General features: G+C 37.9%; 1 protein-coding gene across 1 annotated transcript in view; it reads right to left on the bottom strand.

Moving 5' to 3' along the window:
• ROBO2 (roundabout guidance receptor 2) overlaps positions 1-20,510 on the bottom strand; it is a 583,446-nt gene that overhangs the window by 523,110 nt on the left and 39,826 nt on the right. Inside the window, exon 2 of the mRNA XM_067543334.1 lies at positions 2,401-2,727. Coding sequence (XP_067399435.1) covers positions 2,401-2,727 — 327 coding nt within the window. The remainder of the gene's footprint in view (positions 1-2,400; positions 2,728-20,510) is intronic.

Below are 20,510 nucleotides of genomic sequence, written 5' to 3'. Positions count from 1 at the left end.
ATCAATAGGTCCTATTCACAAAGTGAGTAAGGATGGCAGAATCTTGCCCTTAATCAAGAATGAACGTGTTTAAGACCTTTTCCTCCATCCTTGATGAAGTCCCTCATACCATTATGTTTCAGTTCAAGCAAAGACAAAGCACCATTTAATTTAAATGGCCCAGGAATGTTCCCTTTAATCCTCAAAGAGTTTAATTGGAGAATTCAGTCAGTTAAACTTCAAAGGTACAAAAACAGTAAAATAATCTGATGTCAGGTGCAGGATGCCTTTACAGAAACTTTAGCTATGGTTTCAGCTCTCAGATTTCATGTTCTGTGACCCTTCCGCAAAACACTATCTACAATAAAACCTGGATTTATTATTTTTGCAGTCTTCTGTTATCTGACTTTTAGTTCATGCATGACCTGCCACCAGCTGCAGTGGTTAAAATCATAACTCAGGAGACTGAACAGTTCGTAACTAGAGACTCATAGCAGTCACTGTAGTACAGATCAGTGAGATTTGATGCAATAAAAGCACACTATTATTTTGAAACAACCAATCATTTTGATGTGATGACTCAAGATGCAACCGCACCATTTTTTCAATTCAATATCCAGACAATCTTAACATCACGTACTAGGCAAATCTGTAAATTAAGAAGCCAAAAATTTCAAAACAGGTTCATACCTGTAATAAAGACAACAGAGCTTTTCTCATTAGAGATCTTAAAAATCAGGCATGTGAATTAAGTGCTCAGAAGAGTAATAATCTAATAGTGTTAGCTAGGAACACACAGAGTTCTGGTTTCTTCACATAGCTTTGCAACATTTCTCATGGTACCTTTGGTCTTTTCTTCAGTCCAAAACTGCCTACTAAATTGTGCAAAACCACGTGATGCTTTTTGTGATGTGGACAACTGTCCATTAGGGACTTGAATAAAAACCAGAAACTACCTTTCACTTATGATTTAAAACAAAGTTATATGAAGTGAAAGGTAATGCATTAGCCTGCCCTGCTCTACTATTTAGCTCTCACATCATCTGATGATTAGTACAAGGGAAGGTCCTTTCTGTAATGTATGAAGAAAATGACAAACCAGCAAGATTAACTAATATTTACCATTATATACACTAGTCAGTTGAAGCAGCAGTTCTTCCAATACCCTTCAATTACTTCTGGTGGTGTCAGATATGAACTCCTTCCCTCATTAGCTTATTCAAAGATAAGCTGATATCAGCCAAAGGAGAAGGTAACTGTTATCCTCATACAAGGATGGCTATATGACAATGAAGTATTTGGAAATTGGATGATTAAAAACGTTAGCCACCTAGAAAAAAAAAGTAGGCAAAACGCTTGGGTCTGAGGTCAGCAAGGCATTTAAGTACATACTTAAGTCCATCCCTCTTCACATAAGTGCTTAAGTACGTGCTTAAGTCCCACAGAAGTCATTGGGGCTGAACTTAAACACATTCTTAAGTGCTTTGCTGAATCAGGGCTTAGGAGCCTCTCTTTGGTGAAAATTAAGTCTAATAATTTTTTTTTTTTTTTTTTGCTTTTTAACTATTTTAAAAAAATGCATTTATGTGAAAATGCCCAGCCAGCACATTTTCTATGCTGAAATTTACTTTTTTTCCCCCATCTCCTTTTCAACCCAGATAATTTATTAGAGGCAATTAACACATAGCAACTTTACATTTCGTGAAAGACAAGCTTCTTTAACATGCAAATAAAATGACCCTGCTTCAGTTTGTTCACTTGGAAGAAGAGCACTCATGCATAATGGTCTCAGTAATTTCAGATTCTCTGTCTGAAAGATCTGTGATGACTTCTCTGTTACACAAAGCAGATCATAGCAATAAGACTGTTCTAGATGTTTTGAGAAATGGTTAACAATTCTCACATGCTATTCACATAATAAATGAGACCTGCACTGAATTTTTGGCAGACGGGCAATCTGAAGGAACTGTGACTTTCAACGGTACAGGATATGAGTCACCTGACTGGAACTGACTGGTTCTGAAGAAGTAGCAGATGAATTGAGAAAGAAAAAAATATAGTGCACCTTATAATAAATGATATCTTTTTCACATTAGATTCAGTATAACCAACTTGATCCATAATTTCAAAGTTAGATTATGCTTTAAATGAAGATTTGTCTTCCTCCACGCTAGTGTCAATCACGATTATACATAAACTAGAATAGCACCTCAGAATAAGTCATGTATTTTGTATGATCATTGCCACTGTATAGATATCTGTGGAAATAACTTGGCTAAGAGTATCAGTTAAAGATAAAACAACATGCTTATCCACATTTATTATCTGCTAACTTGGTACTGCCTGAGATACTAGCATCAAAGAAACTGCAAAGTTTTACATGAATTTTAGAAGGTAGTGATCATATTTTTGATTACTTACATGCTACTTCCAGTGATGCATTGCGACTCACAGCTTCACCAAGATAGTTCCTTGCAACACAAACGTAACTTCCTTCATCAGGTTTGCTCCTGCGTCCGTGTACAATGCGTAAGAAAAATAAAGATCCGCTGGGCAGCAGCATACGGTGGGAGCGGGGGTCATCTTTGTCAGTCTCCACTCGCTCTCCATCTTTGTACCATTCAATAGTGGGAGTTGGCCTTCCTTCGGCCTTACAGTTCAGAGTTGTTGGCTCTCCCTTAGAGACAATCACATCTGAAGGATGCTCAACAATCCGGGGTGGAAAGTCCTCCTGGCGAAGACGGGATCCTGGAGACAAAGAATAGAAAAAAAAAACCCAAGAAGTTTTTTTAAAAATCTTTCACCTTTGGTAGGAGGTTTCTCATTGTTAGTCTCTCTTAACGCAGCAGAAGGGTTTTTAAGCATTCATAAAAATGGCCATACTGGATCAGACCAATGGTCCATCTAGCCCAATATCCTGTCTTCCAACAGTGGCCAATGCCAGGTGCTTCAGATGGAATGAATAGATCAAATAATCACCAAGTGATCCATCCTGTTGGCCTTTCCCAGCCTTTGGCAAACAATCGAGCATGTGTGATGGCAGCCATCTTGGCTGACACACCGGACATTGAACCAGGGACCTCCAGAGCTAAAAAGCATGAGCTGCTACAGCTGAATCCAAGGCTCTGTAGCTGAGACTGTAGCGGAATTATATCTTCTGCAGATTAGGCACAGAGGGGGACTTGTAACACACACACACACACACACACACACACTCGTCAGTGGGATACACATGGATTTTTCCTTGGTCTAATAATCTTTCTAAACTACACATACTTTGGGATACCCAGGCCCTCCCAGACTCCACTCATCTCTTGCCCTTTCACCTGCCTGAATCAACAAATGGACACACCCAAAAACAGCATCTTATACCTGGGCCTCAAGATGTATTGGTTAATATGTCTCTGCAGATATGTGACTATGTCTTGTACCCCTACCAGACAAACAACTAGTGTGTGGAAAAAACAAAGGCTGAAACATGACAGCCATCCCTTCCTTTGCTCATTTTAATACAATTGTTGGGGGGATTTGGGGGTTCAAAGAGTACTGACTCATACATGCTCTCTCTTTCTTTTTTTTTTTTAAAAGAAAGCTCAACTACGAGCTTTAGAAATTCCTAGTTAAACTATATGAATAAAAAACAGCTTAAAACGGCATTTCTCACATTGGTCTCTATGAGAGGAGATTCCATGTCCCTTTCCCTTGTTCTTTTTCTACTACCTTCTTAATTTACAACTCTTCTGGTTTTTTTCTTTCTTGAACTCCTCCATGCTCGCATGCCCTTTCTAACTGGCCTGTGGTATTCAGAGATCACCTCTCATCGTAGTACCTAAGTCCTGAATATAGTAATTTAGGCTTGCATATCTTTGATTCTTGTACTTTGAGCATTTCATATGATAAATGAGATCCCAGGATTGTTCGTGAGTCTACTGTAGAGGTGCTGTATGACATCAATATATCTCTAGACACTTCAGTGGGTCATTCTACATATTTTTGTCCCTGAAATCTTTACCAAGGGAGTGTTAGATGCAAAGAGAAATGCAATCCCTGAAAACTATACAGTACAAAAACCACTTACATCTGTCAGTTGTGCATTGTATTTGTATAACCCATTTTTAGTTCACAAACATCAGTTGGTTAAGCCTCTCATCACACCATGTTGCAGATGAGTAAATGGCAAAGTTGTTTCTAGAACCCAGAAGTCCTGACTTCTAGTTCCCTTCTCCAACTATTAGATACATACATACTTCCCACAGTTTTAGTTAGAATCTACAGTACATTGGTAAAACCCATTTTATTCTGAAAAAGTGCATTAGTTTTTGTCCAAATCCCTTCTCAGAAAAATGCAACCAATCTTCCTAATTACCAGGACAAATACCTTTAGCTAGTTCAAGAGGTTAAAAATCCTTGCAATGGAGCTGCCAATCTAATGCCATTGTACAGAGCTGCTTGGACTTGCAATTTCACCTTCCATAGATTGTTATAGCTTGTATGCTTGAACTTTCAGACTAAGGATTTTGCAGTGCGATAATAGTTAGAAAAAAGATTTACCATTACTACGTTTCCGACATTATAAATTTGAAAATATTTTCTATGCCTCATTTGCCCCAAAAGTTATGAGAAATAAGGCTGTATTTCACATACCACAAAGTTTGTCCATTTTTGAATTCTGTTTTACTGGCATCTGGATCGTTACACTAAGGCTTGCCCTAGCAATATGTGTTCAACTGCTGCTGAAAATCTGAGCTTTCTTAGTGGCTACAACACAACGCCCTTTAGCCAATACAGTAGAACTATCTGTTCATCACTGAAAAGGCCAAAAACAGATTATGAATTTCCCAGATTGATATGCTAAGAGCATATTAAGAATGTTCCTTATTTCATTTAAAATTTAGCTGGAGAATTTGTAATTAGAAAGCATCATTATACTCTGCTAAGACAGGAATGCAAAGCATTAGAAATATTGACTAAAATAAAAAAGCATAAATTTCATATATACAGTATACAGGACTGAAACATAGAATAAGAACATTGGCAAGAAACTGGTATAATACACCCCTTACAACCTTTGTTAACATATTTCATAAATGCCTCTGAACAATTCTTGTTTTTCCAGTACTAATTCTGTATTCACTGGGGACTTCCAATACAACTAGTCACCATTTTGGGCATTTCTGAAATTTTGATCAAAAAAGTTTTTCAACCAAATTAGGTGAAAATATTTTAAAAGCTCACATTTTTTACAAAACTTTGTAATTAAGATTTAAATTAAAAAAAATTACTAGCAGTAAGTACCAAACTACATGGTGGTTTTGTGACACACTAACGTTTGCAAAGGACTACCAAAATCAGAAGGTAAAGTGATGTACATGATTAAAGGCTTGACTCAACCCCTCTTGAAGTCTTTCCTTTAGTTTCAGTGATGCTCGCATTTGTTCCAACCTTTCACCTCATGAGGCTGACTTCAAATCCTATCATAAGGTCATAATAAGAAATACTCATACCACCTCCATCCTCTTCTACACTGCTGCACATTAGTGTAGAAAATTAACATACTGTTTGTCTCATTCTGGCCTGATTAAGGAGTCTTTGGTGAAAAAGATCCAGGACTTGAGCAACGCAGGTATTGCTGGTCAGGGCTGACGGGTGTGGGTAAGCTTGTACAATGCTTTCCGGGAACATAATATTACCTGGATCTATCCAGTACCGATTCATTTCACTTTCAGGAAAACATTAAAAAAAACCCACAGAGTATCATACACATTTTCACTTGTGATCTGAACAGAAGCAGCTATTCTGAAAAACACTGACTTTTTTTTTTTTTATTTAAATAGACTATTGTCTGCTTTCTCTGGAAAAAATTGAGGTATTTAAAATGATTAAGGTTAAGATTCTGTCATGGGTATTTTTAGTAAAAGTCATGGACTGGTCGCAAGCAATAAACAAAAATTCATAGACGCCGCAACGCTTTTACTAAAAATACCCCGGAAGAGGGGGAAAACAGAGCTGCTGAGACTTGCAGCTGCGTAGCAGCAGGTGAGCCAATCAGCTGTGCAGCAGAGGGCTGGCCAATCAGCTGCACAGAAGCCCCGGGGCTGACAGGCGCTCCAGCCATGGCCCAGAAGTCACGGAAGTCCTGGAAAGTCATGGAATCAATGACCTCCATGACCAAATCATATCCTCAAAAATGATGAACGTTAAAAGGTATGGCAATGGCCTTCACTAGGGCTTTCCTAGTTAAGGCATCAATACTTCCATGATAGTCTCCCACAGACACACTCCCACACCATCCAATTTTTAAAAACAAAAAACAAAGCACACTAACTATATTTACTCAGGCAGTCCATAAAGTGTACAGAGTCATTTAGGATATTATTTTTGAGGGGGAAGTGGATTTTATTTCTGCCTCCAACCTATTTCAGAGTACAAGTTGTTTCACTGAGGAAGGCAGTTTACTTTGTGGACTGAACTATCCATGCAGGATCCTTTTCATTAGTTTTGTCCTCAAAGGATTTCCACCACCCAGACTTTGAATGTATGTGTACAACGGCTGAATAACCTCTGGATTTAAGAAATCCTAAATACTCATTGCTATGATGGACTGCAATGATTCCAAATTAGCTGTTACACTCTACTGACTCAAAATGCACCTTTTCAGAAAACCACTATAATGAATTTATACAATGGACCATGATGGCTACTCCAAAAATGCCTGTAAGGTTTAGCTGGGAAAAAGCAGGCTGTTGAAAAGTCCCTAAATATATATTTAAAACAGTACATTGTAATTGTTGCATTGTGCCTATATCATCACTTATTAGTGGGCTTCAGAATTACAGTTTCATATATATCTTATGAACACACCAAGCTAGAAGGGTAACCAACATGGCAGGTAATTTTTCAGCTTCGCCTCTTCATTTTCTAGCTTAAAAGGGGCTAGTATTATTTTAAAAAGACTCCTAAGGCTGTTACAGTGTCTTCTGTTATTATTAGTTATATTGCAGTGGCAGACAAACTATGTTGGGGGCTATTCAAATCTATAGAAAGCCACAGTCCCCGTCCTGAATAGCATACAATCTAAAAAGATCATTACTCATATGCAACATTTTCATCATGAAGCATCATAATGTGATTGATGAAAATTATAAAGAGAAATCACATCACACCTCACTGAAGTGCACCCACAGGGTCAGACTGGCCGATAGGAAAAATTCCCAGAAGACCCCAGGAATTTAGAATCTCCCAAGACTCTTCCAAGAATTGACAAATTAAGGATAATTCTCGCTGATTTGCTCATCTGACTCCTATCTGACAGGATGCCCAGGATCCAGCAGAACTTTGCTCCAGGGTGCTTGCTGATGGAGAAGAGAGGGGTCCAGAAACATAACTATTGGGGATTCCGTTTGAGATGGGTAAAGATCCATCTGCCTCCTGTGCTTGAGTATTTAGGTATGCAACCATGGTATATATATTATGATCTTATAAACCTGTAATACACCACACAATAGCATGCTAGTAAGTGAACATGACAAACCAAGCACTCAAGAGCTGTGCCCACCAGAGAATCACAGCATGAAACAGCAGAAACAGCACTTCCAAATCCATTAACTGAAAGAAGAAAAACAACTCAAGCACTGTCCTTGGCCCTAGTCTAATGCTTTGCTACCCTGGGCCAATGCTTTGTAGTCACCCCTAGGGTGGACTATGTAACCACTTGTTAACAATACCAATTTAAATTTATTGTAAATATTTTGGATGTTTTTCTACATTTTCAAATATGTTGATTTCAATTACAGCATAGAATACAAAATGTACCCTGCTCACTTTCTATTATGATTTTTATTACAAATATTTGCATTGTAAAAAGAAACAAAATAAATAGTATGTTTCAGTTCACCTCAGACAAGTACTGTAGTGCAAGCTCTTTATTGTGAAAGTGCAATTTACAAATGTAGAATTATTTTTTTCACATATCTGCACTCATAAACAAAACAATGTAAAACTTTAGAGCCTACAAGTCCGCTCAGTCCTACTTCTTGTTTAGTCAATCATTAAGACGAACAAGTTTGCTTACATCTATGGGAGATGATGCTGCCCGTTTCTTATTTACAATGTCATCTGAACATGAGAACAGGCGTTTGCATGACACTTTTGTAGCCAGTGTTGCAAGGTATTTGTGTGTCAGAAATGCTAAACATTCGTATGCTACTTCATGCTTCAACTTGTAGATTTTTTGTTTTAATCTTTTTTTTTTTTTATCTTGCAGGTCTGAATGGGCTTTTCCTAGGTGGGGGGTTGGGAGGTGTCAGAGATCTTATGCCTGCTGCAGGGATGCAGAAAGGACCTGATAGACCCCCTCACAGTCACACATCTACTTGTGAATAAAGTTGTCTTCATTTTAAAAAGTCAGAGACTATACCACAACGCTTCACTATTCAGATTACATAGTCTGATAACTATCGCGAAATATTAACTTGTTAAGAGATGACTAATGGAAAATACTGTAGTTCTTGCAATATTTATTTGTGGATTGATGATAAGCTGTCACTTAACAGTACGAGTAAGCAATTCATGTCCATTTGTATCGACCTTGGTGTAAATCATTTCTTCTATAGTTACTAATAACTTCAGTTGAACTCCAAGCACTATAGCAGGCCCTGGATCAGGCCCGCATACCTGTTATGCACAGCCCTGTGCTGGAGATGGTGTCAAGCTGCAATAGGATGGTCTCTATTTCAAAGAAGCAAAATGATGTCGTTAGCTGCTAGGTGTGCAGAGGCAGCATTCCCACCACTACATGCCTGCAAATGGTGGCTCGTATACCCATTCCCATTTGTATCTAGGTATAAAAGTCATACATTCCCTAACCTAAACAAAGTAAAGAGAAATAAATCAAATAAACCAAACAAACATAGTACAATAGTTATTTGTAATCTCTTCCCAACTCTATTCTAGAACCTCCTTTCCATAATGTAAGGATACTTTATATAAATCCCCATAAAACTGTATTTTTACAAGTTAAAAAACATTTAAATGTAAAATGAATGAGGCATATTCCAGTGGCAGCAAGTCACTCCAGGATGTACATTAGTAGACTACTGGTCACTTTTCAATTGGCTGAAGACACTCATCCTTCAACCCGTACCCACAGAATAGCCTACTAATGCACGCCCTGGACTGGCATATTATTATATTACAATTCAGGTGTGCCAGGCTTCCAATCCACTGCTCAGACCAGCAATCTCTCAGAAATTCTGTCATTACTTCCATGACTACTCTCAACATTTGAAAAGCGACACAACATTCATTCAGATTTGTAAATTATCCTCTCCCTTGGATAAATCAAGGCAAAGGTGTTTTTGTATGAGCTTTGCTGTAAGGTACACTGGCATCCCTGCATGTCTCCTAGAAAACATGTCACTAGCCTACTGTATAGCCCCAGAACTAGCATATGAACTAAGTAAAATATGTTGCTTTCTGCTTATTATGGTTTTGCAAGACTTTCAAGTAAACCAAAATAATTTCCATCCATGTATGAAAGCAATAGATTTCCTATGAAAAACACAAAAAGAAATAGAGAAGTAAATAAACCCCCCTCATTTGAGACTCGTTCTTGTACTCTGAAGTATAAGGTGCTTTCACTGAACTTTATAAATGAACTAAGTAGCGACACTATCTCACACGAAACAACAAATGTATATAGCACAGAGGAAGACTTATGGCAATTTGCCTTATAACTCACCAATACCAATGTTCTGAGTCTGAGAAAAAAAATTCATCTTCTTTTAACAGCCTGAGAAACTGCTTTCTCCCTCCCCCCCATTTCATGCTCCTCCAGTTCTGATTTTATCACTTTCAGACAAAAGTGGATTTGATTTATTAAGCTGGCTACGTGTTGGTAGTCACTTCCGAAAGCAGGTTGTCATATGTGATATACTACAGCAGTAGTATAACCAGGCTAAGTTCATAGCCAATTTTTATTTCTAAAATCACCAGACCATTCTTGGTTATTGGGCTAATGGTAGTTATTAGACGGGCACAGATTACACTCAAGGGAGGATGCTGATTGTGTTATAAGCACTGAGCAGTTTAAAAGAAAAACAGCAATAACATATTAGTTGAAGTGTTAAAAGTTCGTATGCAGAAAGTACTTCATAGCACAGTTTTCAGTCTTGCCGTCAAGGCCTTCTGTAGTTCTGCCACTTTTTTTCCTATCTGACCTTGTCCCCTCTTCGTACCCTTGCCACCTCCATTCCACCAATGATGCCAGTCTTGACATGCCATTTAGTTACTCACCTATCCCCCAGCTTCCCTGCACATGGCCCTTCTGCATACAGAATGCCCTTCCTGAGTTGACCTGTAAGGCCATTGCTTTCTCCGCTCTTCCAAATCCCTTCTGAAGACTCACAGCCCATGACTTCTGTCAGGGCATCTAAAAAACCATTGACTAGCTAATTACAGTTGGATGAAAGAATAGTTTTGGAAGTGGTCGTAATACCCGAAACAGTACCGCCTACCATCAAAGCTTCTCTTTACAGGCTCTCTCACCCTACTATTCTCTGTAGGCCATCTGCCTTTGTGTACAATCAGCACTAGTTCAGATGCCTTTTGGGGTAACAGAAGTTCAGACCGATGCTCAAAGTGTCTCAACCTTCCTCTGAGCTCTGTCTTCATTCCCCTTTCTCAGCTACACTGGAGTCTTCTACCAGGTGCTGGTACTGAGCACTGGCCCGGGGACTGAGTCTTCCTGGAGTGACTGTACTCCTGCAGACTCCTCCTCAAGCCCATTTCACAGTAGTCTTTTCCTGGTTCCTTACCTCACACTGAACTCTCTCTCTGCCTTTTATGAGGCCCAGGTGTACAGTAAGTTGTTACCTGACACTTGTTACTCCTGCCCTCGCTGGCTGAGAAGCAACTCATTACATCAGAGATGCAGTAGATGTGGTTGTTAACACCTTCTAGGCCTTGAAGAGGTTCCACCCCATCCCAGGAATAGTTATTAAGAAACAAACAAACAAGCAAAAGTTTACAATATGCTTACCAGTCACCTTTACTACTGAGCTGATAGGTTGTATCCTGTTCCCTTACCTTTCAGACTGTTAGCTTTTCAAAAATGGTGTAATTTATGTTTATATGGTTCCTACCACACTTGAGAAGCTATCACAACATACACAGATAACAAAAAAACCTGTTGCAGTCTAGAGACCCAATATAAAGAAAGCAAATAAATAATAATAATCATTGAGGCAGTTTAAAATAGGATGAGATATATTACTTCAGGATAAATACCTTTTATTTTTAACATGTTCAGTTTCAGGAGTCCATATTTCTGATCTAAGATGTAGCAGGGATGGCATAAATTTAGTATAAAATGATAGTATTGCAAGGTCTGCTTCATAATTTATTCTTTGCTATAAAAAAAACAGGATAAAGAGATGCTGTCCACTTAAAATCACGCCATTTGGAAACTTTGTGCCTGTGACTGTTAAAAGTAACCCCTAAAACGACTATATCCGAAAGTTGGTTAGTTCGTTTTGGGCATTGGACAGCATTTTGAGCAGACACCATCAGTTTTGTGATGGTGCATGTCCTTCCCCAGGCACAGCAAATGTATTGTTGCAATTGCAGTGGAAAAGGCATCAAGCAGGAGTGAGTAGAGACAGAAAGGGAGGAGAGTGCCTTTGGTGTTGCTCTCGGGCATGCCCAAAAGATATTTGTAAAACGTCAAGAGGGTACGAGAAAAATCCTTTGTTATTAATTAAAATAAGGCTGTAATATTTAAACATAAAAAACAAATTAATTTCTGGCTTTCTAAAATTAAAATTCACAGTCATATTTTAAGGCCAAAAGGGATCCATTATATTTTTAATCTAGTCTGACCAGCTGCATAATAAATCAAATTCTGTGGAATTTCACTCAACGATTCCTGCCCATAGACCAGCTACTTGTGGTTGAAGCTGATGATGCCTCTATAACTAATAATTACTATTTCAACAGTAACCTTTCCTGATAATGTTTGTAAGTCTCTAAAAAGAAAGATCATATTTAAGATTCTGGAAGTAATAGCCAGTAATACAAAAAAAGTGTTAACATATTGTTGACAAAGTAACAGTCCTGGAGACTAAAATACTGAGACTAAGAGGTCAGGGCCTTATAAAAGCTATGCAGTGACATGCATGTGTGCACGGACTGTTTAGTATTAAATACTGATATAGCTAATGCCCTTTGAAAGCTCCCAGTGTTGCTCTGTAGAACCCAGAACTTCATTATTTATGTGCAATGCCTTTTGGGAGGGCTGTATGAGGGGAGGCAGAAGAAATAGTGTAAGAGGTGGATCAGACCAGGAAACCATTGTATCCATTCATGTAATATAATCCTACACTATGTGGAATCCATCACATGGTCTGTTATTCTTTAATATGTAGGACCTATGACACCTATTTATGATCAGCATTAATGTGTGAAAAAGGAAACACATTTGTATTTACAAATGTATAATAAAGGCCTCCTTGGATAAGTTTATTGGAAGATAGTCATACAGTTATAGCCCACTACCCTACGTTCATATGCCTATGTTGATTTCCACTTAGAAAGTACTTATAAGCCACACTTATTATCCTCATTTCCTAGATATAATGAATAAATACTTTGCTTTCTCTTACCAGAGAATTGGCTGAAAGAAAGCAAGAGATCTCAAATAGAGATCCAGTCAGTCACATTCCAGTTTGAACAAAAGATAGTGTGAAAATTCAAGATAATGAGAAAATGTAACTGGAGTGTGAGCTGATACAGTGGCATCAGACTAACTGATCCTCCTAGATGCATTCCTCTAGACAAAGTGACACAGTGAAGATTACATTTGTAAGCTTTATACTGAGCAAGTTTTTGCAACTCTTGGCAGAAGTGAAGGACTCTGATGATAAGTTTTCAGGGAAGGTTTCCACGGAGAGTGAGCTGTGTCAGCTATGACAAAGTTTGTGAGAGTTTTTCCTAATACAAAATTAACCCATTAAGCTGCACATCCCACCTTCCTCAGGAAACTGTTTATATAAGACATGCCACCTTTCCTGCACTGGAAGTCTCCCTAAGACTCAGGAAAAAAGATAAAACAGTCCTTCAAAAACTTCCAGGAGAGAAAATCAAAATGTGATACTAAAAACGTTTAATCAAATATTATGGAAAAAGTGATTTTTATTAAGATTCTGTTATATAAAATTTTGACTCATTAGTGTGATATAACCAATTTTAATGGGAGAAAAACATTTTGTAAACACACAAACCTGTTCTTCATTTTAAGTGTGGGAAGAATAATTTCTCAGTTGTAATATAAGCAGCCAGTCCATTGTACTAAGAGCCTTGATGGGAAATAGTTAAATATTTAACATTTTAATAAATTGTTAATCCACATTTCCCTCAATAGACTTTCTCACGCACAAACTACTGCACACAGAAACCTACTACATGTAGAGGGAGAATTCAGTTGACCTGTAGGCCAAAAATAGGGATACCCAGCACAGAGTAAAAGGAACAGATCCAGCCATTCAGGGGTTTTCAACGTTTTTAATAGGATGGGCTACATCTTAATTGAGAGATATACTCCATGGACCATTTCTCACTGCATTCGAGATCAAATTAGCCACTGCCCCTCCCTTTCATGTAGCACTTTGCACAGAAAGTGTATTAGCCCTGGCCAGATTGCAAGTGAGGTAATTACATTCTGGCTATTTATATTCCACTGGATTTACACTGGAGCAAGTTGGTCTTCTTTTTCTTTTCCAAAATACTTTTGCAGAGTATCATTAGTCTTTAAAGTTTGCTATATTTACACCAGAGTGCCCACTGCATGTTAGTGGTGCACGAGTGAACCTTGCGCAAAAAACTATTTCTCACACACACCAATGCTAATCAGGAGTCAGTGCAATTTCACAACCTCAGCAAAAATGGTGTAAATAGCCCACAGTGTTTCTTTATCTATAAATCAATCATGTCCTTCGAGATGTAAAATACTATTATTAGTACAAGTCAGTATTGCACAGAAAAATTGAATCAACTTTGTTTGGCTGAACAGAATTTCACTCAGATCTATTCAAACGATAGGGATTTCATTTGTTTCCTAATTTTTACCTTCAAATGTTACCGCAGATCTATGTTTTCTCTTGACAACTAATTGTTATGTTATCTTTGCAAGCTAGTCTGGTTTAGAAATTAATCATATACTGTACACTTGCTCATCAAAAGAAGATCACAGACACTTATCCTTATTCACCTAATTCCAAAACTCATATTTATTTAGTTAGAAAAGCTTTACTATCTATAGACTTCTGCTTTTGAGCTTAAAATAATAGAATCTCATTTTTAAGTTTGATTTCCATAAATATTCCACTGTGTCCCAACAATATGACATGATAAATTCACTTCAAGAATGAAAATATAGTGGGAAAGAACATTCTGAGATATGAAAGGCCATATGAATTCAGAAAAAAGGGCTTCTTATCTGAGAAAAAACACAGGTAACAAGAGCACCACAAAGACAATGGGTGTTTTCTCACTCTTTTCATCCAGCGCAACTGAAGCAAAACAGCTCATCCCTAGAGATTCTCTCAAAGCCATTTCTGGAATTTAGCAAAGTTAAGTATATTCCTGACTCCTCTCGGCACCTCTCCTTTGTGATCTTTTTCCGATCAAAGATGGGAGGAGAACAACAGACATCTTTTCAAGTTTTCCCAGTCCGTCCTTTGCTACAGAACTAACATATCATCACAGCATTAGGATGATAACAATGGCTTCTTATCAGACAGTAGAGTGATCTCCTTCACATCTCCTTGCACATCGTTCTGAGAATCAAAGGCTAATTAGGGAGAACTGGTCAGGCTAGGCGTTACCCACCTAGGTCCTGGACCCACACCGTTTATTGAAAGATGTATGACAGTATCAGTTTTATACATTTTATTAGAACTATTAAGCAAAAATAAAATTGAGTATCCTATCACTAAAGCTAATCTACTGTTAACCATATTAAACTAAGAATAAAGAACAACTATCAAATCAAGTTCAAAGCAATAAATCAAGTTAGTCTCCCTATTAGATTGGAATCAAATAACCAAATTAGTTAAATCATTAGATTCATACAACAAATTCATTCTTATAAATTCTAAGAAAGCCACCGTCTTAGATTCTACCTGTTTGGTTGTAAACCCCAACTAGGTTGGTTATAAACCCCAGCAGGTTAAGTATTTTGAAACCAAAAACAAATGATCATTTAAAGTCTGGACAACAACCTCAGAGCCAATTACAAAGCTTCCTCCTCTGATCTGAATTCTTATGGGGTGGTTAACCCTTTTCTTCCCTTCCTCCCTAATAGAGATGTTACAGTACAGACTTTTACAAAATACTTTGCCAAGCAGACGTTTGACAACTCTTATGTACTAAGTTTTGCACATACAGTTGAAGTTTCTTAGGATTTTTCAACATGCAACATGCTTTAATGAGCATCTTTTACAAGTCTGTGGTTAAGGGTGTTTAAACCCAAGGAACTTCCCTTCTGGTACTTTCCCTTTGTGCACTTTATCGGTGCTCATACAAACATGCATGCACACGATCATATTTTCACATCCTAAAATGATAGAATGAAAATACTGGGACAAAGCACAAAAACAGAAAAATGGAAAAGAGGAAAAGTAAGACACTTAAGATAACAGGAAGTTCACAAACACTTTAGCTTCCAGAGTCCTTTGGACTCTGATGGCTTAATAGCTGGAACTGCACTCTAGAAACAAGTTATGTTAGTTGCACAGCACTTCTTACTAGTGAGCACGCCTCTGATGCAGCTCAAAGGCTGGTTTGTCAGGCAGGTAGCCTGTTGTTTCTCGATGTCTTGACTTTCTCTCTTGACTTATGGTTTCAGGAACATCAGTTTTCCCCCCCAAGTGGTTTTTTGACCTGAAGATGAGGCTTCTCTTTCTTACCCTTGATTTTTATGGTTTATGATCTTTGCTTACTTCATCTTGCAGTGCCTTCCTCCATGGACTTTAGACAGGGTGTGAGGCCTATCTTGAACCCAAGCAACTTGGTCGTCCTTAGCTAGCGTCAACATGGAAAAGTCTTGATTAAGCCAACAATTAAAAAATACTCAATGTTTTGTATTACAGACACTATAAGCATGTGCCCCCCCCCCCCAAAAAAAAATATATATATATAACCACAAGTTTACTTTTGAGGGCTTTTCATGGCCTTCTCTGGGTAAAAAGGTCTGAAGATGATGTGTCACCAATTTATGGAAAGTTTGGGCCAGAAACTGACTGAAAAGAAGACCCAACAGCAATCCAGTCAATGTTCATCCATAATAAAATTTAAAATAAATTTGAACATCTTATGTACACATCCTCATTGTTCTCCCAAACAAGACAACTTACAGAAGTCTTTGACTTACAGCCCAGTTCTTAAATATAAACAGCTTACCTTTACAAGTTTCATCTTGATAGAGAAGAGTTACTTTAAAACTTCTCAAGATGAAACCCACTGAAGAAATAAAAAGAATTAAGTTTATATAAAAGGTCTGTATTCCCATAAAATGCTGTTTCTCTCACATTACATACAAAATCTTCACCCTCAATATCCAGGTTTTGTACAGCTCTGCTCCTGCCTAGATCACCTCTCTCATTACATGCACATTTTGCTTTATGCTCTTCTAGCACATTAGCCTTCACGCTCCCTTTAAAAGTCAGATTGTGACTGGCCTCTGGACAGCTTTGCAAGGGAAGGGCACAAGTTGCTTTCCTTTTCTCACTACACTTACACAAGAATCAGTACTAATACAATCTGACAGCAGTGTCTGCCCCCTCCCACAACATCACTCCATCTCAAAGGAACCATGGTCCTACTCCCTCTCCTCCTTCACACCGTCATGGAAGGGATAGCATCCTCTGCATCTTCCCCCCAGGGTGGCAAAACCATTTTCCACAATGTGCTTCCTGACAGCTGTACATCCCTGCTATTTACACTGATTATATTCAGTGATTAAGACCATGGATTTTAAACGTGAGGCAATGTGAGTTTCTCTGTATATTTGTAAATATTGCTCTTGAGTTTGCTCTTTGCTTGTATGCAACTTGGGAACCCATTCAGTTGCTCTTAAATCAAAGCAATACCTTTTCATATCAAGAGAGCATAGTCACCTACTGTGTTATGTTTGTTGAACACATGATATTACAAACCCTGGGGTCACCAGAAGCTCTTACACTAATATTCTCTTATGAAGCTCAAACAGCATTTGTTACTACTCACACTGAGGATGGCTTAAAAAATACTTCACTGAAAAGGGCATCTTTCATAAAATGATCTGACTTGCCATTATAAAGATATTTCAATGGTTACCACAGTGACATCTAAGGTAATAATTATTTCCTTTTCTAAATACAGGGGAATATGGCAATAACGAAAGCACTGAGCACTGTAGTATCTAGGCACCAAACACAAGATTTAAGAAAGATTTATTTGTGCTCCAGAGAACCTGTTTTCCAATTTTCCCAGATCTAACCACTCCTGGTACACCTGGAGTACAGATTACCTCACTTGAGGGTATGGCTACACTTCATGCTGGAAGGTGTAAATTCCATCTTGAGGAGACATATCTGCACTAACTACCCTTCAGTACATGCCTGAGTACATGGATGGGTACATACTGAGGCATCTAGCCCGTCCTGCTGCTAATGCTGCCACAGCTACACTTCTATTTTAGCACACTAGCTCAATCAAAGCTAGGTCTCCTTCAGCTGGAATTTACACCTTACAGCTCAAAGTGCAGACATACCTGAAAGACATCTCTCTTTCATATACTCTCCCTGCTTATGGAAACCCACTGTAAAGTGGGACACTGAAAAATCACAAGGCATTTCTGAAGATTTTCTCCACTCTATAGAATCCTTTTATGCCCATCATTTTCGCTTGCTTCACAAACATCTCACATAATTTAATCAACAAAATTGGTCAATCTTCCCACATTTACCAAATAGTGACTACGTCTCTGGCTAAGATGATGATGATTTCTTTATCTGATCCAAAGCAAAAAGACAACCTCTCTCTCATTTCCATTTACAAGGTGAATCCTCCCTCCCCCACCCAGCAGTAATCCAGTTATTTGTCCTGTTAAACTGTAAATTGGAATTCTCCAACTCCATCTTGTGCAGCCAGAATTAAATGGAATGCCCTTGGGCCTGATGACAGAGCACAAACACTCTGAGTCATTGTGCCAACTCTTGGCACTTGTTTCGACAGTACTTACTGATTTTTCCTTAGCTCTCCTGCTTCATTTATTTATAGCCAAGGCTGACAGACACCAGAGATGTCGCTTGTAATACTTCAGCTTGAAGGCACCAGTCCAATGCCTCACTCGAGCTTTCTATGAATGTATTGGACCAAATTTTGTTCTCCGTTATATGCATGCAATGCATACGTGTAACTGAGAAGAATTCTGTCTTTCAAAAGAAGGCATGATACAGTATCTTGTCCCAGCATTATTTTAGCTTTGATGTAGTAACAAAAATTATTGTTCCAAGGAATGTACTTTTAATGTACAGCGTAGGTCAATGCTTCTGTCTAAATATCTTTACTGGCATAGGATCTCTGTTGATTCCATTAATGCATCACACACTACCAATAAACCACCACAAGCAAGAGTCCTAGAATGGCTGAGTGCATAACTATGACAATGTTTACTTTAAAAGCTTCTTCAAGATATGTGATTTATTTAATCTATTTTGTTTCACTGTGAGCTGCTGCACAAAGGGCACAAGAATAAGAGAGGCTAATATCCAAAGAGGCTTCTCTCTCACACACACATGCAAGCAGTTCTCACATTGTTTACTGCCATAGCCATAAATTTGTGAGTGAGATGTAAAAGTAGTAGTACAAGAAGTGAAAGGAGCAGATGGTACCATCTCTGGTCATAAACATTAATTGACTTATTATCATTATTTTCAATAAATGTAATGCATGCTGTCTGAGCAGTAATAAAGAAAAAAAAATATTTCAACCTTCCAACACTCAACTTTCATGCAACTGGACCTAAAGAAGGGTGGGTCACATTACTGTTGCTGAATATTACAGAGCTTTTCTTTGTCTAGCACTAAAAATTACAGTGTTCAGGAAACGAAGATTATTTTATATGGTTCCTTTTTTATCTGTCAATACTGTGTATTTGTAAAACAGATAATGTGAAGGTTTTTAAAAAATATAAACACGTAAACACATATGTAGCTATACACACTTACACACATTCCCAGATCACTTACATTCAGACGAAACAAATAGTCTTCTCTTCTGCAAAACTATTTGTAAGTAAGAAAATACCTTTGAGTATCCACTACAGTCTTGAATGATAAAGTGGAAGATTATTTCATATATTAATCTGTTTGATGTATTTGTAAAGATCTGTGGCCTTACTTGCTTCTATCAGTAAAGGTGAAGACATTTTCAAATCTAGTTCATTTATGAATCATTTACCAAAGGAATTCAAATCCAAGAAAGGGCATTTAGAATTATAGTTACAGTTTGTTCTGGTCCATTTAGATCTTTTTTGTGTTTTAGGACAATAGGACAAATACTTATTTTAAAATATTAAGAAGGACAGACATGTTAAAGGGTTCAGACCACTCACATGCTGGTGTGCAGCCCTGGTGTGTCAGCATCTATTCAGCAATATATGCAAATGACATGGTCCCACCTTACTGCATCATACTTATGCGACGTAGAAAAAAAACAAAAAAAAAAAAGACTGATTTTTGTGCCTTTACTAAGAATGCTAATCTTTTCATCACCTGGTATTCAGTACTGGAAGAGCATGGCTAGAAGATTATTATAATCACATCAAGGTGTTATGTGTGTGTGTGTATTTCTCATTTTGAAATAGTGTTTTTCAGGGTTCTCCCCCCCCCAATCTAAAGAACACAAAATTATCTTTTTGTGCTGTGTCTCAGGTCCAAAGCAAGCATTCATCCCCTAGAATACTGTTTAGATGACAGAACTATGTAAAAGTCAACAGGGCACTTGTCAGCCAATCTCTCCAGATTTTAGGACAAACCAGTCTAACATCAGACATTTCAGGTGCAGTCCATAGAAGTCTCTCCAACAGAGTGCTCATGCACACACGCAAATCTATCTTGTTTTCCCCCTCAAGGAAGAATCTGCCTCTCATCATTAATGTCACAGCAACATCGTGGCCATAAAACAAAATGTTACACAACTACATGCAGTACAGTATATACAGTACCTTATTAAAATGTGAAAAGGGGGCTTATTACTAGTAGCTTGGGATTGATGTGCTTTAGGGATCAAGACAGGACTTCAAATAACTATGCTGCTGGATTTATGAAGAGAAATTTATTGCAAAACAAAGCCCAATAAATTTCATGCATGCCAAAAGTAGCAGCATGCTTGAGGAAAATTACATAGCTTTAATGTAACAGTCAACTGTAGCTAGCTCAGCTAGAGAAAGATTTCCATTTCTTGGCACAGTAACAAATCCTCAAGTAGAGAGA

Source organism: Emydura macquarii, unplaced genomic scaffold (assembly GCF_026122565.2).
Source record: "Emydura macquarii macquarii isolate MOO-44397 ecotype Brisbane River unplaced genomic scaffold, CSIRO-AGI_Emac_v2 contig_75, whole genome shotgun sequence".
Classification (NCBI taxonomy): domain Eukaryota; kingdom Metazoa; phylum Chordata; order Testudines; family Chelidae; genus Emydura; species Emydura macquarii.
The sequence above is the reverse complement of the archived record's forward strand: the minus strand, read 5'-3'. Positions and strand labels throughout refer to the sequence as shown.